The 24,423-nt window shown below is 41.6% G+C and overlaps 1 protein-coding gene across 1 annotated transcript; it reads right to left on the reverse strand.

Annotated features, from left to right (window-relative positions):
- Positions 1–289: 289 nt before the first annotated feature.
- Positions 290–3,393, reverse strand: SEC61G (SEC61 translocon subunit gamma). Its single transcript, XM_065832447.2, has 4 exons — positions 3,297–3,393; positions 2,409–2,508; positions 1,234–1,336; positions 290–400 (listed from the first exon to the last, which is right to left on the reverse strand). The coding sequence occupies exons 2-4, from the start codon at positions 2,500–2,502 to the stop codon at positions 391–393; spliced, it is 207 nt and encodes a 68-aa protein (XP_065688519.1). The 5' UTR covers positions 2,503–2,508; positions 3,297–3,393; the 3' UTR covers positions 290–390.
- Positions 3,394–24,423: the final 21,030 nt, after the last annotated feature.

The raw sequence follows: 24,423 nt of genomic DNA on the forward strand, positions 1-24,423 counted from the left end.
CCCTGGAGGTTTTTAATACTCGACAGGACAAAGCCCTAAGCAACCTCGTCAGAATGCAGCACTGACCCAGCTTTGAGCAGAAGGTTGGACTAAGAACCTCCCAAGGTTCCTTCCTACCTGAATGATCTTATTATTATATTATTATTTGAAAGAACAAAACAAACCAACCAAACAAAAAATCCCACAACACACGCCACCACCACACTTACTACCACCAAGAAAAAAAAAAAACCTGTAATGTAGGCAAGTCTGATCACATATTCTTTAAAATATGACTAAAATGACAATGTTGGAAAACTCAAACTGAGCTTGTTTAATAGCAAACAAGTTACAAAGCTGTGAAGTCTTTAGAGCAAGCGTCACAAACATCTTGGTCTTCATAATGAATATTCAGCCGCCTCTGTTGAGAGAACAAAGTAAAGAGTTTTAACTAATCACGTGTGATCAAGTTATCCCATCTGAAATCTAATTTATCCTCCCACCATTGATTTGTTAGGACAGGCACTGCTACTGTTACTGCTTATCTCCTATTTTCAAACATTTCTCCTTGCCTAGAGGACCACTCTTACAGGTATAAGCAAGCTGCATGTCATGGTCAAGGAGTAGTATTTAACCTGTTCCAGTGCTAGAAAAGGGATTACGTCAGCTCTGGAGAATCTGAGGAGTTTTGTCAGTACCATGGCTGCTGGTCAACTTAAGAGTCAGGTTTTTCATGCTGCAATGTTCATTCCAAAAGGTATTTTACAGAATGCAGTTACACATGAAGTTTAAAACATATCTAGCACTGACTAAATGAACAAGACCAAGTTTATTCTGTGCATTGTCATCTTCCAGCACTACCACTCAGTCTTCTCTACCTTACTGTTCACACATTGATTTTGGATGCTCAAATTATACACTGGAAACAGTAAGAGTATGCAAGGTCCCAGTTAGGTAAATGTTCTGTGGTCAAATGCACACTGAGGAACTGGAAAACTAAATATCTGATGTTCAGTTTTGAAGAAGAATACTCAAAAAAACCCTGATGAACTGTGGATCTAATACTTTACAGCATACTAAATTAACAACCTACTTCCTTTCAATCAAGTAGTACCTGTCATGTTACACTAACCTGAAATGCACAGACACTAAAACAACTTGGATCCTGTAGGGCTCATTAACATCCTCTGTTTAAAATTGAACAGGTAAAAGTGTATGTAAAATTTAGTGAAATTTAAGGTCATGTTTACTTACACAATGATATTGTTGATGGGGATATGGATCAACTTGACAAAGAAACCAATAAATCCCATTATTGCAAAGCCTATTGCTGTTGCCATGGCAATCTTCTGGAACTCTACAAAAAAATTTTTTTTTTTAAATCCAGTTTTTCAGAAAAGAGATGAGATTTTAAGAGAAGACACTGCTTTCCAGAAAGCATGGCTGATCTCAATAATTTTAAATAGTAAGAAAAATCAGAAACACTCAAGAGTTCATAACAATTCATAGAACATTCATTCTATTATCTTATTATCTTTCCTTCATATTCCTACAAGCCCTGAAAATAATCCTCAGTATAGTATCAAAACTGGAAAAGCTGCATTTATGTTTGTCATAGGAAGACAGCATCTTAAGTCCCCACAAAAACTGAGTACTCAAGTAATATTCTCAGTTATTTTAAGACAGGAAACACGAAGTGGACTAAGAAGGTCAACAGCATCTCACAAATCTGCCAGTCTGACAATGAACAAAGTTCCTTACAGTTCTCAAAAGTAAACTTCATTGTGAGCATGTGAATAAAGCATCATAACTACTACCATTAAGGAAAACCAGTAACATTCTGATTATAGTTACAGCTTCCCTCTGATACCTTTGAGAAAGTCCAAAAATCTTCTTCTATACCTCCAGTAAGAAAGTTCTTCCTGTCCCAATCAGGCAGCCACTGACAACTGTGAAGTACTGAATGGGCACAGCAAAAAGTGACGCTATTGCCTTTTGATTCTCCTGTCACAAAGTGTTTCCTCCAAGGTCATGGAACAAGCAGTTTCCTCTAGAATTTACCCCAAGTTGACTACAATCAGTCCAACTCTACTGCCGCATTTGTCTTTTCAAAGGGCACACAAGTTCTTCTCAGATCAGTTTACCTAATCCATGAAGATTATGACTTACTGTCTCAAAATGGCTAATTTCAGCTACCTAACCAATTTCATAAGTTTTAGTACCAGTTTCACACACCTGGCCAAGACACATTCCAGTTTATTATATCCAGAAACGTAAACCCATTAACAGCTGGACAGCTGCTCAAGTTTAAATCTCGTATTAGAAGCTGAGGAAGATTCACAACAAATAAATAGAGTAATACATTAAAAGATACATGGTAAAATATAAGATTAAATAAGGATTGGGTTCTAATTTATTGTGTGCTTTACCTTTCCTGTCAGGCTTGGTGCATCTTTTAACAAGTCGTATGGAGTCTTTTACAAACTGGCGGCTGGGTTCCACGAATTGCATTACCTGATCCATGACTACCTGCAAAGATGAACAGATTTAGTAATGGTGGTGCCACATACATACTAAAATTTAATTTTTTAATTACGAAAGTAGAAGGAGCACTATAAAAATTTGCAATGACTTAACTTAAAATGACTTTTCCTATCTAATTAGACTTCAAAATATACTTTCACTTTGCAGAAAATAAAGACACTGTCAATATACTTCCACTTTGCAGAAAATAAACATACTGTCAATAAATGAACATGATGACCAACCATATCTACAAAAAGTATGAAAAGTTATGCCTATCAGCATAGGAGAGGAAAACAACAGCTCCATCACAGCTTGTTTTCAGCTTATGTCCTACACTTGCTTTTTGAGAAAACTACTGAAGATACACAAATAGACAAAAGTCACCCATTTCAATAAATCCCTAAGCCAAAAGCCGGTGAGCACTGACAGAAATACCACGGCCTGGTTGTATTCTCAGAACAAGCATCTGCCAGCTTCACTCCCCAACCAGGACACCGGCTTATATGGATCCGCGGTCACAAAGCAGCACAGACCCCCTGATAGGAGGGCCCTCCACATCAGCCCCTCTCCTGTCCCCCTCATGAAGCGTCCCCGACGCTCCCCTCCCGTTCCCCTCATGAAGCGTCCCCGACGCTCCCCTCCCGCCACCGAGGCCGGGGAGACCCGCACATCTCAGCTCCCCAACCCCAGAACGTGTTAACACGCAACACCGGCCCACGGCCTCGCTCCCAACGGAGCCTCGGCCCCCGAACCTTCCCCTCAGTTCCCAGCCCCCGCCATGCGGCCCTCACCGCTCGCACTGCCGGGCGAAGGCCACGTCGCACAGCGGCAGAAGGTAGTGACGTCACCACGCCGTGCGCGCCGCGCCGCCCCACCCCTTCCCGCCTGAACAGGGCGGGCTTAGTTTAAAGAAGGAAAAGGAGGATTTTGGACGTGACTGTGAGGGGTCGGGGATTCCGGGGCTTGGGTGAGAGCCTCTCCTGCCTCAGGGTTTCCCGCCCGTGAGATAGGTGAGGGCAGCTGAGCTGGTTGATGAGCCCGGAGTTTACTCGGGCGGCGTTTCTGTGGGTGTTGGGCCACGAATTTGCCTTTCCGTGAGGTTGTAGCAAGGAGATCCAAGAGGCCTGTAGTGGGAAATGAAGCGAGGACGGTGCCGGTATGCCTGTAACAAATGCTGTTCGATGAAGGGAGGAGGAGAGGGAAAAAAAAAAAAACGAAACAACAACAAAACAGACACCAAAAACGCACACACACAAAAAAAACCCCAAACCAACAAAAATCAACAAACAAAAAAATAAAAAAAAAAACCCACCACCCCAAAAAAAAACCACACAAAAACCACAAACCCAAAACAACAACAAAAAAAGCCACAAAACAAACAAACCCCACACTTGTTCAGACTGTATTGCCTGTGAGTCAGATATGTGTTGATTTGTAGGAGTGTTGAAGCCAATGCGAGCTGCAGTTGGTCGCTCGTGGAAACAGGGACTCCCGTGGCTTTTTTTTTTTTGTATAGAGGAGTATGCTAATGCAGTGCTTAAAAGAAGGAAAGCTTTTTACATCTGAACACCATAGGCGTAATGTAGAACGCTTCCTTCCTTGCATGAGGGGGGTAAAAAAGGCTATGACTGCCTAAAGTGAGCCCTTTCTTGCTGTTCTTGAGAGGAAAATCAGATCATGTAACAGGTAAGGGAAGAACAGTGATAACATTTAGTGATTTTTGTCCTTAATTTGGTTTTGATATTATTAATTTCAGACTAGAACTGTGTTCCTAGCCGTCTGCCACCTTTGAGTGTATATTGTGTACTCAAAGCTTATTAATTATTCCTCAGTCAGTCTATGGGGCTTTTGCAGCCAGATTAGGCAAACACTTTGTTGATCTCAACTCACTACTGGATTTACCATCACACCACAGCAGGAGGTTGCTGGATACCACATGGATTTTTTGATAGCCACTTTCATTGCCTTTGCCCACAGGGCAGGTCCCTTAGTATTATTGATCTTCAATATGAGCTTTCTCTTTGGCTATGGAGGGTTATTGCCTTGGGCTCCTCTACAAGTTTCTCTGAAGGCCTGGCTTTGAATGTGATTTTGCTTTGAATCAGACCTCATCTAGTTCTGTGCCTCCAACAGGGCTGTAATTTTGGTGGCCAAATTCTGCTGGACCTCTTCCATTGGCACACCAGCATGGAAAGATCACAGTGACCATTAGGCCTCCCACGACAGATCTGCATATCATTTGCCTCCTGTTTTTGAGGCCAGTTTGCAATCTGCAAGGATGAGCAGTCTCTGCTTGGGGAGAGGAAGATCCCTAAGGAAAGCAGCTGAGGGCCTGAGAGCCAAAGTCTGCAGTACCTGGTGTGGCAGAGCAGGTCGTTGGTGCTCTGCATGAGAAGTCAGTATGTGGAGGCTGTCTTTGGTGAGTGTTTTTGTTTGGTTGTTGTTTTTTTTTTTCCCTTCAGTGTCACAGGTAAATACTGGAGACTTTACCAAGAAGGGAAACTCACATTTCCAGCTGTGCTGCGTGATGTGCCTCACTGTGAACCATTGCTGGAGAAGAATGGTTTCCACAACACTAGGTTCCTGTGACCAAATGACAGTGATTGGAGGGGAGTGCGGGGGAACAAACAAACAGAAAAACTAAAACAAGAAGACACGCATGTATGAAACAATTTGTGACATAGATTTCTGGTTGGATTAGCTTATTATTAAAAAGTATTTGCTGCGATAAAGGTTTGCTCCCTCCACCCCCCAAATTCTCTATTTTAAGTTATTTTTCCTGGGGAGAAACATTCTGGATAATCCGAGGACATACTGCCTGGGTTAAAGATGTGACTTTGTTATCATGGGTTTGTTACCATGGGTTGTCTGTGAAGGGGTAGAAGATACAGATTGTCCTCTGTCTCAGCTGTCCCTCCATCCCATGATGAGCTCTCTTCTTTTCCCACCACACTTTCCCTTTGGGCTTCAGCAGCGTGGGAGAGAGGCAGTGTCCTGTTTTGTGCACAGACAGCATTTGCTGATTGTCCTCACATTTTTTCCAACTTTTTTTTTTAGTGTCCTTGAACTAATATACTGTTACTTAGACTTGGTCATCATGGCAAGTATATTATTTTTCTGTATATATTTACAAGGAATCATCTGCATTTACAGAAGACAAGAAAAAGTTTACATTCCTAAGCCATGTGTATTTTTTTTCATTGAAAGCTAAACTACGGTGTTTTGTTTCTACTTTATGGTTCCTGCAAGTTTGGGGAAGAAAGTGGTGTGCTTGCATGTGTAAATTTTCATGACAGTTTTACAAATCTGCTTTTATGACAATATCTAAGCAGTAAATAATCATTCTCTCAACAGAAGAAAAAGACATCTGTCCTATATTGTCTTTTTTTTTTTCCCATCTTATTGTACACTCCCAAGGAAGGACGATAGTTTGATGATAGTTTTGTTTATGTACATATTTTGATTTGCAGTTTCTTTTTTTGTCCTTTGGAGGACGTGAAAGACAAATATCTGCTTTTAACTGTAGGCACATTAGGCTTGCATAGGATCCATCCCCCTGGATCTGGATGCTTATGCCCATGCTTTGAAGGGGGAGCGAGATAAATCCCCGCTTCTGCCTCTCCCGTTCCATGCTGCCTACCTGCCCCAGTGCTGCCTGGCGGGGTGGCAGGAGCCAAGGAGCTGCCAGCAGCTGCAGCAAACGTAGCTGTGGGATCAGCTGGACAGGAGAAAAGACACAATTTTCAGTATGAGAGGAGGCTCAGCCTCTGCCTGCTAAGACGGCACATGTGCAATCCCTGCATGTCACAGGGAGGACAGAGCAGTAGCTCTGTCTGAAGGGGCCTCCTGGCTTCCCCAGTTCCCTGCAGGGTGTAACTCTTGTGTCCCTGCCTCTGCTCTAGCACCAGGCAAATAGGAAGAGCAAAGTTGTGCTCCTGCTCAGGCTGCTGTGGGGCTGGTGCTGCCTGGCCTCAGTAGCTGCTCAATGGTCAGGGAAGTGTGCTTCTCTCCGCATGTCAGAGGGGAGAGACCTGGCAGTTTGGTTTTCTTGCTTTAAGAAGTACTGCCCATGTCTGAGAAGAAAATACTTGGGTATAGTGATCCCAGAAGGTCTCCTGTGGCTGCGTAAAAAGTGGTACATTTGGGATATGGAGTATTACTGAGCTATCTCCTTCCCATCCCAACCCATCCCTTGAGGGACAGCAGGAATCGAGCTGCTCCCTGGTAGGAAGGGCCAGACGGGTGAGTGAGTGGGCAGGAGTTTTTGGGAGGGATGGATTGTTTGAGCCGAGTAGCCTTTGAATACAATGAAATGAAGAAATAAATTTAACGGCAGAGTCAATAATACTGTTAAGTGGCATTTTTTATTTTATCTGCACTGGGGAACACTGGGAATTATCCTCCATAAGTGCTCCAATGACTGGATGCTCTTGTATTGCATATATTCACATAATTATTCCATATGCATTACAATTTTTGAAACTTTTGACATACAATACATCTATACTAAGAAATAATTGATGATGTTAGGCATAATTGTTTAGTTTCTTACTTACAATGCATCTATTAATTATTAGTTAAATAGAAACTAAGCACTCTGCTTCTAAACATTGTATCACTTAATCTTCCATCTCCCTCTTGTCCTGCAGAAGGATCTAAAACTTGAAAAATAACCCCTCATTTTGCAGGTGGTCAGAAAGCATTTATCTCATGTCAATTGGTTACATGAATTTGGCAGCTTCTCTTTAACAACATCTGACCTGCTTTCATGAATTTGAGAGGCAGCAAAGACTGAGAAAGCTGGCGGTTTGTGGACTTACGTACACAAGGGAGACAGGCCCCTGGGGACTGTGAGCATCTGAGTGTGCCCTGCGAGAGAAAACAGTCATAGCAGAGAACAAAGACCACACAGCAGCAGAAGATTTACAGCCCAAACAAGGGCAGAGAGCAGAGAAGGAAGCAAGGTGATGTGTGGGAAAGGCGTTGAGGGAGCTCCCTGGACAGAGCGGCCTGTTGAATCATCCTGTGGGGAGATGCCTCCGCAGATTTTCAAAGGCGACAGCACAGTAGCCCCATTGAATAAAGTCCTGCTAATGATCCGTACGGCGCTTGACAGACAGTGTTGTTGGATGACTAAATGACTATAAAATTCAGTCTTTAGAAATTGCTAAGATATATGGGACCTTTTATTTCTTAATTTTACATTATCGTAAATATGTTTGATTAATTTATATCTTGAGAAACCTTTGGAATATCTATATGCTTCTGACATTTAAAAATTATTTTTAGCTTTTCATTCTCCTAAACGATCCTCGGTCTCTGTTTGGACTTGATAAGCACGTCCGCATGATTTACGATGGGAAAAAAGATGATTTCCCTCCTCAGTAGCTGTACAGATGCAGGGGAAGAACATAAATGAGGAATTAATGCTAGGAAGAAAATGATAGCTCAGATTTGGGGTTCAGAGGGAAATGATTAAGTGCTTGTGGTCTGTGTCTTTGGGTTAGCCTCATTAATTATAGGAATGCCACTAGATCAGACTTTAATATCATGATTGTGAAAGGGAATGTCACAAGTCTGAAGCAGTCAACAAGCCCTATCCTTTGATTTGTGCTGTTTAATATTCAATGGAGATGAAATGTGGGGATGAGGGAGGAGTGCTGTTAAAATAGATTTTTACCAGTGTTAGATTTATAGTGTATAATTTTAAAGATGACCTTTTAAACAAAGTCCATGTTGAATTTCATTTGAAAGACTTGACGAGCAAGAGCACTTGGAAGATTTGTGTCTGTACAATGATAGATGCAATGTGAGTGAAACAAGGGCAGTATGCTAAAATGGCATCAGTAAATGATGCTTCAGACTAAAAAGGTCTGAAGATAAAGTTTCTAGAAAAAAGCAGTAAAGTGAAGTTAACAAGGGAACAGGTGTACCTCCATCAGTTGTAAAGGAAAATAAAATTCTTACTTATTTCTCTGATGTAATGCTTGCAAATGGTTTGGTTTGTTTTAGCACAGCTGCCACTGATGGCTGTGATTTCTCTGATTTTTAACCACTTCTCAGTTCTTTCTTTGAGGTGCATCACTTTTTAAGTTCACTGTTTGTTTTTTGTGCCAGCTAATATCGTTCTCCCATCGTTTCTGAGCTCATCCAACAAAAATAATGTAATAAGGGAAGTAACTTTGATAAACAGTGGGTCAGAAAATGTTTCGTCTAAGTCTTGCTCTGGTAAATAGCAGCTGATGATACAGGTCTTGTCCCTGCCTTTGCTATTTCCACCTGAAGATTTTTGTGTATAGTAAAAAGCAAATCCCTCAATCCTTCATAATAACAACACCAACAGTAGCTGTGGAAATACTAATTACCACTTCAGATTACCAAAAAAAAAAAAAATTAAAATTGTAAATATTCTCAACCTTGAGATTATGATTTTTTTTCTCCTGAGGACAGTTTGCTTGAAAATGAAGTGATAGTTTTCTTTTTGTAGCAGAAGAGTATTTCGTGTCAGCAGAAACATTTTTTCAGGTAGGGGTGTGCGTGTGTGTGTGTGTGTGTGTGTGTGTGTGTGTGTGTGTGTTCAGACATTTAAAAATGGCTTTGAAAAATATGCAGCAGTTGCATATATTATGTATAAGACCCAATCATATAGTGGATACAGAAGCAGCAGCAAAAAGTGTAAGCAAAGCATCTTCTCAATTATATTGGACATGGCCCCTGTCTGCTTCAAGCCAAGGTGACAGAGCAATGAATGTGTTCAATAACCATGAATAAGCAGTTCATCATTGCATGGCTGTAGTGTCAAAATATTAATTAAAAGTCCCAATTTTAGGACTTGTTTTAATTAGTTTTGGCAAATCTGCACTTATTTCAGTTTGTGAAGCATGCACCGTGCCCGTTGTTTGGTTTTTTTTGTTTGTTTGTTTTTTTCATTTTATATGTGCAGTAAACTAAAACTGTATTTTCTTTCTGTGATGTTTCAATACACCTTCTACTCAGTTTGTGGCTCAGAAGTAAGTGTTCAGGATGTCTATTTCTTCCTGGTATTGGGGCCCACTGACCCAGACCCCAGTTCTGCTATCATGATATGCATTTTGGTATAAAAGCTATTTCATTTCATGTCATCTCTGGTAAGGTCCAAAATCCCAGCTGGCTAGGAGTGTGGAACAAAACACCATCTCTGGAGGTAAAAGGTGTTTCTTCATGTTTTGTCTGTTGTAAAACTGTAAAAATAAGGAAGAAGTTGAGAGCCACCGCTTTATGAGAGTGAGGACCATCTGGCAGGTAAGGCAGAGCGAGCAGCTGAAAGAATAGAGGTGGACAGAGAGAAAAAAACCCAACTTTTTTACCACTGAAAAGAGCAATAACTTACTTGCCCCCACGATTTTTTAGCATCTTTTTTTCCCCCTCTGATCTGTATAAAGTTTGTTGGCTGCCGGTCTTTGTTCCCGCTTTCAGATTAAGTAGGACATTGCCTTTGGCTCAGACTAAGCTTTTGTAATACTGTTGCGGTCTCCTGAATTTTGCCAAGTGCCTGTGCCAAAGCAGACGTGTCACTGATTTGCACGGGAGCTGTGTGCTTCAGGCACACTAGCAGCATGTGCTTTCACAAAGAGCGCCTTGGAAACACACTCGAATAATTTGGGCACGAAAGAGGAATTTGAGTGTGTCAGAACTGAAAATCAGCTTTGGAAAGTTTTATGGGGATGGAGATCATTCTTGAACTTCAGAAAGCCAGACTTGCAAATTTTCGTTTTTCAATGCACCTTTTTCCTGCTCTTCTGAAGATAATTTTAAATGCCCCTCTTTCATCTTATCTGCCTTCACAAATCTTCACTCCATGTGTTACCTAAAAAGAAGTTTGAATCGATCTGGGATTTTTGAGTATTTCAGTTTCTAAGGAACCTTGATGAGACCTGCTGTTCAGCAAGCAGAGAAAGATGGTCTCCGACTGTAAGTCCTTTAAAGATGTCTTGAAAATGACCTGAAAATGTTGGTCATTAGAGAAGCAATTTTGCCTGGTCGGTAGTTGAGTGCATGATCCTCCTTGCATGCAAGTAGGAGCACTGAGGGGGAAGCTGCTTTTCACAGCATTAAGAAGCTGTAGACCTCTCTTGGTGTTTGAATCAGCAGCAGTCTTGGTGAGTTTTATTTGACCCTGCACAGGGAATAATAAGTTTCAGTGGATTACTTTGCTTATTTATCTCACCAGTAATGCTCCAAGCCTTTATTAGTGAAAAGGATTTGGGTAATCTTCTGTTCAACTGGTACAAATATATCCAGCAGTTTTTCAACAGAAAATTGCCAGCAGTTCCTTAGCCTCATCAGCAACATTGAAATTGGAGCAGGCAATGAAATATTTGTAAATCTCATTTCTCTCACTTCCTTTCCCAGTGAGATAAAAATAAATTACTTACATCATTGGAGAAAAGAACAGACACCTGCAAGATGGTGTTGGTTTAAAAAATAAATACCTGAGAAATACCTGAGGATCTAGCACTTTCCAATGCCTTTATTACCCAGATGTCACTTCCTCTTAATCCTGGAGTTAGTGTTGTAAAACTGTCCAAAATGTTGGTGTAATCAGATTTAGGAAGTTTTACTAACAAACACTGCAGTAAGTTTGTGTGTGTTCTCCAACTCCTGAACCAGTCCAAATGCTTTCTTTAATAATTAAACAGAAACATTTCAATGGCAGCATCTCTGCAATTTTGGCAGCAAGTGACAGCCCCAGGCATTTTTAATTACCACCTTTTCGAAATTGTTAGCTAAATTAGTCAAGTATGAAATAATCTTGCCCAGATGATTATCTGCAAATTGCACTTTGAACCTTGCATCTGTCTTAATGTGTGGACACACTGCTATCGTGATAATGCTATTAACTGGATTGCGTATTTTGCTTCCAGTGAATTCATGGTGTATAATCTGGATGAAATCTGGCATACCTTTATAAAATTCATTTTAAAAGTGCCTGGCAGCTGTTTGGTACTGGCATTTATAATATTACAGTTTTCAAGAGTAGTCATCAGCACTTTTCCTTATTATCTGCAACAGAGAACTTCATCTTATACCTATTACATAAGTATAAATCATTAATTTTCATTATTCTGGGTTTATGCTGCTGGAGTAAAGATACCTCCTTGGGGCTGGTGAGAGCTGTAATCCTGATTAGAACCTAATGCTGAGTGAAGCTGTGAAATTGATCTCACAAGGTGCTATTGTCCTCATCTTTGGAGTTATTTGTTGAATTTAATATTTCACTCTTCATGCATAAAAGTATATGTGTAAGAACCTAATACTGTATAAAAACAATCCATATGTAATATAACAGGGTCTCTGATAAACATTGCCTGAGGGATTTTCCTGGGCAAAGAAGGCTATACATGGTCTCTTCACATTTTTACTCACACCAGGCACAAACACCCCATGTTCTTCAACCCCAGCTCACTTACAAGCATCCTTTCTGCACCCATTCCTGTGGCCTACTCAGTCACCACTCACCCCTAAGGCTGATTTTCATTATAAAAGAATAGCCTGCCCTTAACTACCCTTAGGTAGCTTCTGGGAAAATGCTAGGTGCTTAGGGTAAAAACCTTGTTTAGTTCATGCTACCTGTAGGAGCAAGATCAGGAGGTGTTACTCTGTGTTTCCCTACAGCTATGGGGCCAGGAAACATTCAGGTATGGTATGTAATGTAAGCAGAAAAAATGAAATTTTGTATAGCATGGTGGTGTAAGAGGTCTGAGCTGAAGGAAATGATGAGCTGAGCAGCCAACAGTTCCTCTTTGTTTCTTGGAGCATTCTTGCTTTCTTTTCTTGGAGCTCCCAGCACTCCACCTTATTTCTAGGTGTTAGGTTCTGGCTAAATCTCATGTCTGCAGTTAATTAGTCATATGGTTTTGCCCTACCTTCCTAGTAGTCCTCAAGTGCTGCATTGTGTATCTGTAGATTTTGCTTCTCAGATACCTATTGTTCAATCATTTATAGTATTGCCTGCATTGGTTTCAGACTCTGTCCTGACTCGATGTAGCACTGAATGCAGAGGTTCTTCAGTCTTCTCTGGCTCTTAATTACTTCTGCAAGTTGTTTTGCAGAAGTCTGTGCTCATTCATCCTTAGACTCCTGAACTTTCTTGGAGCTGCTTGAAATGCTGTCACCTTCATCAAACACCCCCCTCAAGTCCTCAGAACAGTCCATGATGTAGAAGATTTTTCTATTCCATTCCTTAATCCCAAACCTTACTTACAAATGCTACCCCGCTAGCCACAGCTAGTGCCATTTGACAAAATCCAGCTGCTTCTGGCAGTCTTCAGTGACAGTTGTTTGGTACTGTCCTGTCCCACCAGCCTCGGGAGCAGGAGCCTGGGAAGGGGACAGGCAATCTCAGAGTGTCTGTCAGCTCCAAGGTCTGTGAACATACAGGCTATCTAGAGGCTAATTTGTCTGCTCCGGGGCACTCTCAGATTGTGCTTTTCCAAATGGGTCCTCAGGGTAGTAAGCCATCTGTAGCTATCATTCCAGATTTTTCTCTGAAAATTTAGAGTTGACAAGACATTACTTTTTAAAGGTCATCTAGCAATGGTGACTTCCTTGAATCTGCTGATACGTTGTCTGTGCCACACCGAAACTGTGGTGCTGGGGAAGTTTTGTAGTTGCAGTCTTTTGGCTTCTCAAAACATTGGTGGAGGAGGGGCTGTTTCAGAGTAGAAAGTTAACTAACATTCATCTTCTGTGAAATGCTCTCTGGCTACTATCCACTTTGGAGTTTTTCCATCTGCCAGAGGTGGAAAAAAAACTTCTCATTGATCTTATTTAGCACTAGTAAGATCTTGATGACATTTGGCACCATCTGCATCCTATACAACTCAGTGTTCATATGACTCTAGGGAGAACAGAGCTATTCTGATGGCTGCTGGACCCTGGCTTCTCTGGCACCAGCCCACACCTTTGGGGTGTGTGGATAGAGATGCACATTTGGAAAAAGTTCTCATCATTGCTTATCCCAGTAAAATTTAGTTCTACGACACTGACTGTTAGTATGCCCCAACAAATGGATATAGTGGACCAGGATTTGATTGTCCAGCCTTAGGCCTTCCCATGCTTTCTCTATTGTCCCTTTCTGATTGGTTTTTCAGGCATGGTTTTCAGAAAATCTCAAGAAACTAAGATTTTAGAGGAATTTAGGACACCAGGGCAGGTTCTTTTGCTCTAGGTGAGCCATGTTAGAGGAGTGACTTCTTGGTGCTGACGAAAGCAAAAGATGGGGAGTGAAGATCCATTGCAGACTCTAAGAATCAGACTGTATTTGGAAGTGCACATTTGGGTTAACATTCCTGGTGACAGTGATTACATTTCTCAAAGTGTTTCACAAGGTGTTTCCAAATGTTAGATGTTTCCATGGCAAGAACTGCTGCTTTTTCACTGATCAAAGCTATTTCTAGATGCTGGAAGGAACAGTTGGAGTCATTTGACTGCCCCAAGGCAAGTGTGTATGTTCCTCGTGCCGGCCAGGTCAGGGTGGTTGCTGGCCCGAGTGCCACATGACATGAGCCCACATGGGAGGTGCCTGCAGCTCTGGTTCAGTGTCCCAGGACATCCCTTTCTGGATGTGACTGTCAGTGTGCCTGTGGCAGTTCTGAAGTGACAGAGGTGACAGAGGCTAAGGCGCTATGTGAAGGAGCACCTGTCTTTCTATGAATATTAAACGTGAGGACCAGGAATGCCAACACGGCATAGAAGCAGGTGAAGAATACAAACAACACTTGAAAACCTTGAATTTAATCAGACAAATAAGAATTATATTTGGAAAACTGAACTTTTCTGTTCTTGTGTGCATCTCATCCTATAAAAATTCAACTGATTGATACCCTTTTAGATTTTTAAATACTGTGGGTTATTTCAACTTTATTACCTTTTATGCCATTGTTTGAAAACAACTTTTGTTTGTTTACATCTGAGCTTAAAATCACTTTGCAGTACTACATTTAGCAATGGTAGCAGATGTTGGTGACATTTTATAGAACATAAATAACATCTGTGAGTTGTGAAGTCATAATTCTGTCAGGGGATCCTTCTTACAGTTAGTCAAACTAAAAGAGCAAATCTTGAGTGACAAATATGTATGTATTTGCCAGAAGTTTATTTCAGGCATTGCTGGGCACCCACTGCTTTCGTGGAGGTAAATACCATGGGTGCAAATGCTGCAACAACAAACTTGAAGGTGTGATAACACCCAGAGCAATGTATCCATCTGAGAAGATGCATCAGCCCTTGCATGGGAAGAGTCAAGTGTCCAAATGAGCTTCAAATATCTGCTGTGGTGCACAGAGTTTTGCTGTCTCAGGGGAAAACTGGTCAACCCAACCTCATTAATGTTTGTAAATATATAAAGGGTGAGTGTCATGAGAATGGAGCCAGGATCTTCTCAGTGACAACCAATGGTAGGACAAGGGGTAATGGGTTCAAACTGGAAAACAAGAGGTTCCACTTAAATATGAGAAGAAACTTCTTCTCAGTGAGGGTGACAGAACACTGGAACAGGCTGCCCAGGGAGGTTGTGGAGTCTCCTTCTCTGGAGACATTCAAAACCCACCTGGACGCCTTCCTGTGTAACCTCATCTAGGTGTTCCTGCTCCGACAGGGGGATGGGACTAGATGATATTTTGAGGTCCCTTCCAATCCCAAACATACTGTGATTCTGTGCTTCTGTGAACTTACATTTTAAATCAGGCTTAAAGGGGCCTTATTGATTTATTAACAACAAATAACTGGCAGAGAACTAAACTCTTGGGATCAGTATGAGCAATGCAACAGGCAGACCCCAATACCAGGCACATGACATTAATAAACACCTATGCATTTCTAAGCACTTTTCTGCAGCACATCCCAGCCACATACATGAGCACATGTTCGTGGGTACATGCACCCCCATGTCAGTGTGCACACGTCTCATCCTCCATGGCTGGTGGGATGCTCACAGTGCCATTGGGGCATTTCTTGAAGGTGATGTTGCCCACATAGGACAGCTTCTGGCCATGCCAACCCCCCGGCTGCTGCTCCAATCCTGCTTCTCACAGCCGCAAACATCCAGGCCTCTATTATAGCTCTTTTCAAGCTGATGCCTTTTTTCAGAAACCTCACAGTTACTTTTTAATCTGCCTGATTATTGTTTCAGGCAAGTCTTGGCCCTGCTAGATTGCTCCTAGTGTTATGGGTTTTCTCCTACAATAGTTACCAGCATTTTATTCACAGACAAGTCCACGTTTCCACCTTATTGCTGTCACTACCCGAGCCATGCCACCAGGAGGGGTGTGTTCAGGTCCCCCAGAGCTGAGGAAGGACGTGAGCCTCCAGCCCTGTTTCTCAGCTGCTGGGGTCAGACATAGAGTCTCAGAACGTCTTTACCTCTCATGTTTGCATCCCTCCTCTGTGATCACCCCAGTTACTGTAATTTTGAATATTTTTAGCCTGCTGTAAGCATAAACTCACCAATCTGAGCTTTTGAAACAGATTCGGTCTCAAAAGTGAAAAAAAGCGAAGGAAGACACCTTTGTCATAACCATACTGGCCTCATATGTTAGCAAGGTGCCAGCTTCTTCTCGTGCGCTGTGATGCTTCCTGTGCTATGAGATGCAGCAGTGCAAATGGGTTATATATGAGAAGCATCTGACTTATTTGAAGTCTTAACAGATAGTTAAGGCATCTCTACCTCCATTCTTCTTGCAGACATGTTCTCTTCTTTTGCCTGAACATTTTTGTCTGTGTGGAAGTTGGTGACTTTCAAACTTGCTCTAAGATTTCTTTGGATGTGTTAGCCCCAGAATATTTGCCTGCATACATTAATGTGTGTTTCATATTTTTTAAGACTTCACAGCGCATGATAGTAACATATGTATGAAAATAAAGTAGCTAACAGGCAGACAGGTTGTCTGCCAGCCTTTCTTGGAGTCAACAACAAAAATCAACTTTGAAATCTATTTTATCTGATCAGTTGTCATTGTAATCAGTTGTCAGATAGCTTTTTAAAGGCAAACCAGTGAAAAAATTAGTATTTATTAAAAAATATACTTTAAGAAAAAAAATCCATTTATATTGATTTTTTTAATGCTTCTGTATAATAGGCAAATCCGGAAGAAACAATAAGATCTTCCCATGTAAATGAAAGTCAGGTTTTGCTGAAGACCCTGTTAATGTCTCGCCTTTACAAAAACAAAGTCACCTCATGAGAAGACATCCTATTTCCTGTAGAGCACTTTAAATGCAACTATTTCAACAGACAAATCTAAAATGTTCTATATTGTACCTGTAAGAGAATGTAAACAGGGCATTGAGCATTTTCTTTCACTAGATGGCATTATTATCCTCAAAACAGTGGTAGCCACAGACTGCTTTCTTCAGGAAAAGAGGTGTACAAAAGAGTAGATTTAGTTTATTTAGATTAACTGTATTTTGTTGTGTTCTGCAGATCTGGCAGGTTAACCAAATTTCTGTTGCATTAGTATTAATTCTTGAGCCTATCTGGACTGTTCAGTTTTGCTCTGGGTTTGCTATTCTATTTCTATTTCTATCCCTACACTGGTCAATATTGCAGAGATTGTGCAAATGTAATTAGAAGTTGACTTGTTAGCAAAATTAGAAAAGGTGGTTCAAGGACTGAAATACACAAAAGCAATATAGCCTCAAGTCCACATGTTGTTTTTTTTCAGAATCTGTAAGATATATGGACTTAATAAACAAGCCAGTGGTGTGTGAAGAAAAATGGTGACAGTGGGTTAAGAAATAGGATTCCAGAACTTGGTGTTTCAGAAAAGGGAAAGAAGCACACCAAGAAGTTCAGAAGCAAGAGTGAAAGGAAAGAAAAAATGACTGAGACTTGGGTTTCTGAAGAATGGACAAGACAGTAAGCTACTGAAATCAATAAACAGGTGGTTTGTAGGAACAATGGAGAAAACCAAAACAAACACCCCCCCCCCCAAACCTACAAATTCTTTATCTGAAAAAACACATTAAGAGTAGTTCCTTGTCTTTAGCACCAAACAGTACCAGCCCATTCTGACAGAACCTGTTGATGCCTTAGAGCCAAATCCACTCAAAGAAAAATCATTAGTTGGGGCTCTAACTGAAAAGGACACTCATGAACCGCAAATTAGGATGAAAGTTAAGGAAGTTCCAGGAATTTTCATGCTGAGAGTCTTTCAGTAAGTCTAAGATTTTCGTGTGTGTCATGAAAATTTCTTACGTATCCTGGATGCAGCTAAATTGTCCCTCCAATGACCTTGGGAGCTATAAAGATGTTCCTGAGAAGCAAATGTATAAGCCTTAGAAAAAGTTGTTTTTACAACATTTTGGAAAATGTCCCAAAAAAGGATATCCCATGTAACTGTGCTGTACAGTTTTTCTGACCTTCCTGTATGCAAGCCAAGCCGGTGTCTTTGCAGAGTTGCAAAGCCAAATGCAGTCATCAGAGACTGCAACAAAGCCATAAAAATCAACCTGAATTCTGCACAGACATATAAGTGGAGAAGGAAAGCATTTCACCTCCTGGGTTGCTGGCAGCAGGTTGCCAAGGACCTTGCACTGGCCTGCCAGCTGGATTATGATGAAGATACCAATGAGATGTTGAAGGAGGTTCACAGAATAGTCCAGAAAATTGCCAGGCACCAAAAAACATATGAGGAGAAACAAAACATAAACCAATCATTGGATGCATTGCTAAGAGTGGGGATATCCGTGGGAGAATGTAAGAGGGACCAGCTTCTGACTTCTCAAGAAAAGGAAGAGTGCAGCCTCAGAATGCCCAGCAGCATGAACAAGTTCACCTTTGGACTTCCCAGGAATCTGAAGACAGCTAACCAGATGATGAAACAGGCTGTTGAAAAGGCAAGGGAGGCCTTTCGTTCACTGAGAGCAGCTGGATTAACAAAACTGTTGAGTTGTTCAGTGGTGCCATCAGGTTCAGCACATAGCTTGCAGTCTTATGAGTAAGCCGAGCCAGTGTCTACTTGAGGTTGCTGAAATCAAGAGCTGCCATAAGGGACGGTGGCAAAGCCGTAAAAATCAACCCTGATTCTCCACAGCCCTGCCATTGCTCAGGGAAGGCATTCCAATTCCCGTGTCATTAGCACAAGGCTGACAAAGACCTTGAACTGGCCTGCCAGCTGGGTTATAATGAAGACACCAATTCCGTGCTAACAGAAGTTCAGAGAAGAGTCCAGAAAAAAAAGCAAAGGAAAGATGACACTGTGGACGTATCAGAGAGGATGAAGAAAGAACCAAAGGAGGCAGAATTAAGAACTAACAAAGCCCCCAAAGATATGGAAATAATTAAGAAAGCAGCCCTGGAGGAACAAGACAGGTCTCAAGAGGAGGACAAGAGGGGGAGGCCATGGAGAAAGAACAAAGACGAGTCAAGCAGAGTAGCTGAGCGGGTGAACACAACACAGGAGGTGACAGAGCAACAAGAGAGTCTGGAACAAAAAGCATTGCAGGAGGCAGTGTGGTACCCGGAAACTGAGCAACAGTTGATTGCTTTGCAGATGGAGTTGTTAAGAGTAGTTTACAACTCAACATATGGGGCTTGAGGAAGAGGGAAAAAAAAACATGGAAACTTCTGAAGCAACAGGAGAATGCACAGAATAAATTGTTGGAAGAAAAAGAAGAGAGAAAACAATTGAAGAATCTTCAGGAACTGGAGAAAGAGCAACAGCAGGCTTTTGCGGGACTGATTAAAAAAAAAAAAAACAGAAGAAAGCAAAGGAATAATGTGAGAGAGGTCAGAAGAAACCCTTTGAAGAAAAAGGGGGAGTTGAAAAAGACCTAGAGGCACTAGCAACAGCTCAGAAAAAAGGCCCTGGAAAAACGAGATGGCTCAGAAAAATGCTCATGAGGAACTGAAGAAAGCTCACAGAAAGGCCCTTTGAGAGCAAGAAGTAGCTCCGAGACCTGCATTAGAAGAAGAGAGCTCAGAAGGGTCTAGAGGGACTGCAACTGTCACAAAAAAAAGCTGTGGAGGATCAGGAGAAAGCTTAAACAAGGGCTGTCAGACAACAAGAGAGAGCACAGGAAATCCTGGAAGAACGTGTAAAAACACAGCGACAAGACTTAGAGATGCAGGAGAGGGCTAAGAACGAACAAAACAAAGCTAATAGCATCTTGGAAGAACTGGAAAAAGAAAGAAAGAAAAAAAAAAAAGCCCTAGAACAACTCAAGAGAGCCCAGAAAGAGTTCCTGTGTGAGCAAGAGAAAACTCAGAGGAAAGACCTTGAGGAACAGGAGAGAGGGCTGAGAAGGCCCTGGAGAGATGTCAGAGACAGTATGTTGGAAAGCAGGGGAACTTGAAGGAGAAAGTCCCTGTTCTGGAGGAAGGGATAAGCCCTGGGGAAGTGCAAACCAGCCAGAGGTGTGCTTCTTTGTCTGACCCAATGACAAACCAAGGAGAAACCCTTGCTGAAGAGCTGAGCTCAAGTTGGAGTAGTCTGCAAGCAGTCTTTCCTTTAAAGTAAAATTTCAAAAGCAGACACACAGAAATGGTACTTCTTTTAAAATGTGCTTTTCAAAGCAGATATTTGAAGCATTTCTGTATTGTGCTTTGACCCACATACAAGCTCTTATGACCTTCCAAAAAGAGCCATAATTGTTGAGGAGCAATTCTCATGCAGGTTCAATTTCTTTCTGTCTGTTTACAGTTTTGACACTCCTTATCCAGGAGAATGAAGCTCTTAAGGGTTAGGCAAATGCTGGGAATCATTGCTGAAGGGAAAGAACGGGCATTTAACGAGGAGTTAAAAGTGGCAGAGTGAATTTGTGGCATGGGGACAAAATTGTATCGCTTTTGACATACGGTAGCTTGATGGGATCAATGTCTGAATTGCTTAAGATCTCAAAAGGAATCCTGCTTGTCCAAGCTGCTCTCTGCAGGGGAGGACATCCTGATGTCAGCAAGTCCCTCTACAAGTGCTGGCTTTCAGCCACCTGGGGTATGGTATTGTGTCGGAGGTTTGCTCCTCCACCCCTAGATTTACTTCTTAAAGTGCCTATTGCATAATCAGTTGTTGAGGCCTGCAGCCGTTAAAAAATAAACAACAGGATTTGAGCCTTTAAAGTAAAATAAAATAAAATCATGGGAAAGCAGTAAAATAATTAAATTTAAAGTGTTTTGGACTTGCTGGCTGTCATTTATTTAAATTCTGAGTTTTTAGTAAAAATGGGTCTTGTTTTCAAAGTTTGCAACTGTGAGTGCTAGGAGAGTCTAACTTCATTTATTTTGAGGATTACTTGTTTAACCACTTAATTTAAGGGATTAGCAGTATCTAATAGATGTCAAATATCGTGAAAGTTGGCTGAAAATATTTTGGGATGCATAATATATGCAGCAGCCCAAAGTAAAACCAAAAGACTGAATAGACCCACAAACCTCTCAAACAGAGACCCTGGTGCAATTGCTGCAGTTGCTGCTTCATTGTAGTAGGAGGCTCATTCAGGTGACGCTTGTTAGCAGGAAGGGGATTTGAAGAGAGAGAAGCTGCTGGTCTGTTTCTAAGTGGAGAGAGGAATTAGAGGTCTTTGGGTTGAAGTCCCTGAAACTTTTTGTTTGCTGAGGGAGTAGATAGGAGCTGCTGAAATAATTGGGTAAAGTACTGCCATATTTTATTCAAGGGCACTGTTGGAGGAAATCTTACATGAGTTGTTTTCTTCTGTATTTCTGAGTGGTAAAAAGCTTATTTACAGTGGGTCTTGTGTTTGTGCAGAAAGCTACTCCTACCTTTTTATGCCTCAGTAAGAAAGGGGGTGGAAGACTTCCTAAAAATATGGAGATATATAATATGTGTAAGAGTAATGTTAAGCAGGTTTGTCTCTGTCTCACCCTTGTGGCTGATTAAATTACTTCTATGAGTTCCTGAGCATAGTCTGCTCTTGTCTTTGAAAGTGGAAGTTGTTTGGTGTTATGATAGCACTTCAAAAACACAGCTGAGGAAAACAGCATTAGGAAATTAGTGTTGGGTCTCTCTCCTGCCCACTGTGTGTCCATTGTAATGATAATGGTTAGAGGTGGGGAGAAGATCTAGCACTTCCTGGGCAGAAACAAAAATAATTTTTGAATAAAGGCTAGGGTTTAAAAGAAGCAATAACTGTAATGTGGCTTGGCTGTAACTGTTGTTGCCTTTGTGGTCTCATCTTTTCAAAACAGGGGTTGATCTCCTTTTCCAGAGCAGCTCAGGGCTCTTGCAATGAGGAAGGACCTGTTCCAGGGTGTCTTCTCTGGCTGCAGGAGCTCCTGCCAGACTGGAAGACCTGTGGCAATCGGGTGGTGGAGTAGGTACTACCCTGTGCTGCTTGTCCAGGGAATTAAAGCCTGGAGGGGGAACTGCCTCCCTTTGCAGATGGATTTGTAGCATATAGCCCCTAGAGGGTTTTGTTTTGTTTGGTTGGTTTTTTATGTTTTGGTGTTTTGGTTTTTTTTGTTGTGTTTTTTTTGTTTGTTTGTTTGTTTGCTTGTTTGTTTGTTTTGAAGTCAGGTCACTGTCAAGAGATGAGTAAGGAGTTATGTGCTCAGGAGGACCAAATGGAAATCGGAGTTTATCTTGGCATAGGGAGCACATACTCAAAACTCTGTGTGTGTGAGAGAGGGGAAGAAAGGGAAAGATGAAGACAGAAGGTGTCCCAAGCATTGAGGTATTTTGTAAAGTTTGGGCACAGCTCTTCAGAGTCTGTTTTGAATAAGACATGAAAGGATCCTCAACAGCATGCTGGCAGGGGTTGATTTTTGTGATAACTGCCAGGGATTTTGGTGTCTGCTCTCGGAAGAGGACTTCTTGCCTGTGTCCTATCTCCAAGACACCCGATATGCTCTGTCCTCTGCATTCATTGTTGCTATTAAATGTGCCAGCACCTTGTAAGGCAGTATAAATTTGCAAAACACCACTTAGTTGAAGGTACTCATTTTTGGGGTGCAGATTGGGTTATCTGAGAAATCTTGTATTCAGTTGGGCCTGGGCACTTCAGTGGAAAGGCACATGAGCAAGTTTGGTGTTTAGAGCCAGAGAGTAAGCCCTGGCTTTGGCTTTTCTAGACAATCATTTCAAGGCAATGAGTCACTATTGCTAGCAGCCCGCAGTCTATAGTCAGTCTGGTATGTAGCAGAAGCCGTGTATTTTTTAATCTTGTGTTTAGTAATGCGTAATTATCACTATTTCTAGATGCAGGCTGACAATTATAATTTAAAAAGGACTAGAAAAAGCAGATACCTGACCAAGGACATTGATTCTCCTTGTTCTTGTGTATCATCAAGGAGTGGTAGATCCTCACTATCTGCTCTCTACATGTGGGTTAACATTTTACATACTTGATGGTGAGTTGGAACCCGAGCGTAGGCAAAGGTGGGATGAGAGAGATCACAAACGAGTGCTGCAGAAGCAGCTTTGACTGTGGTCAGGGCAAGGGCATGTGGCTTGTCCATGAAGGGTGATGCTGAGGGGTGTCATGGCAGTACAGCCATGTGCTGCTGCCGCCTTTGCCTGAGATGGCTGTTGGGAAAACATATGGTAGAGTTGCTCCAAAAAATGTTATGAGTGCCTTTATGTTACTCATTGTTAGTCAGGATGCCAAATTCAGTGATGTGGCTGTGTGAGACATGCAGATGGAGTTACCCACAATGAAAGGCCACCTTCAGAGTAAAGAATTCAAAAGGGCTTTTTAGCGTTGGGTAGAAATCTGGATTTCTGGCATCCTATGATGAAACCTTTTGTGGTCTGACTTAAGAGTGTGTAAAATTCGCTGCCAAATCACCACTTTTGATTTTGTTTTTGGTAGTTTTGGTACTATGCCTCCCTCGGAAGAGAACATGAAGAGGGCTGGAGAAGTGCTGAGTTTGACATTTTGAATGGAAAGAGAAGAAAAAGCAATATAGCTATAGGAGTAACACTGCAGTAGTAGCTGTTGCATAGAGGATAGTAATTTAGAACTATTAAGAATATTATTAGAATTAATTAGAAGAATAATAAGAGTAGTTATGATGATCACAGGAGCTTGTGAGGTCCTTTGACTCCAGTCTGAGTTGCTGTTACACCAGAAGGAGAGGTGATGAGTATGATCCCTGTGCCCCTCATTCCTGTAGAGAAATGAGAGAGAGAATAGAACAGAGAGAGGAAAAAAAAAAAAAAAAAATAAAGCAACAACAGCAAAGAAACCACACCACAATTCTCTTGGAGATGCACATCTGGAGAGGCTGTAGAGTGAGAGTTTTTTTCCCTCAAGTGGCCTGTAGGATCCCACAATACCCTGCAAGGTTAGTGGACCAGAAAGCCCGTGCCTGACTGAGAGCAAATTTTGAGGAACAAGTTATCCAGAGCACCTTTTAAAGACTACTGTTAATTTCATAGACCTGGTAATGTTAATCATACTCCTAGACATCTTACACTCAAGACTTAGTAAGAAAGTCTCTCCTTTCTTCTCCACACTCCCTTTTCTGCTTCCGTCAATGAGCTCTAATTCCTGCCATTGCTAACAGCTCTTATTGGGGAAAACCTCTTGTTGATAATGGTTGTAGTTTTACATGTGTGGATTTCCAGTGAACCAAACAGAATTTTTCTTCAGCCTTTCAAAGTCAAATGAAACAGCTGCAGCCAATCCTACTGATGGAGTAGGGGTTTTGCAGTCTTGGGGGCTGTTAAACTGAACTGCGAGGAACATGATCTGGCTCTAAATAAACTGCCCCTCTTTATGTGATGACTTTGTTTTGGAGGTTGTTATCAGTTTTGGCACATGCTCTGCCCAGTCTTGCTGGCTGTGCGATGCAGGCAGTCAGAAATCCAGCATCTTAGACTGACAGTAACATGTCTGTGACAGAAAAATGAACTGTGACCCCTGAGGAAAAGGGTTGTCTCCTAATTGTGCTAGGGTGCTTTTTTAATTGTGCTAGGGTGC

The sequence above is a fragment of the Patagioenas fasciata genome, chromosome 2, assembly GCF_037038585.1.
Source record: "Patagioenas fasciata isolate bPatFas1 chromosome 2, bPatFas1.hap1, whole genome shotgun sequence".
In the NCBI taxonomy this organism is placed as follows: domain Eukaryota; kingdom Metazoa; phylum Chordata; class Aves; order Columbiformes; family Columbidae; genus Patagioenas; species Patagioenas fasciata.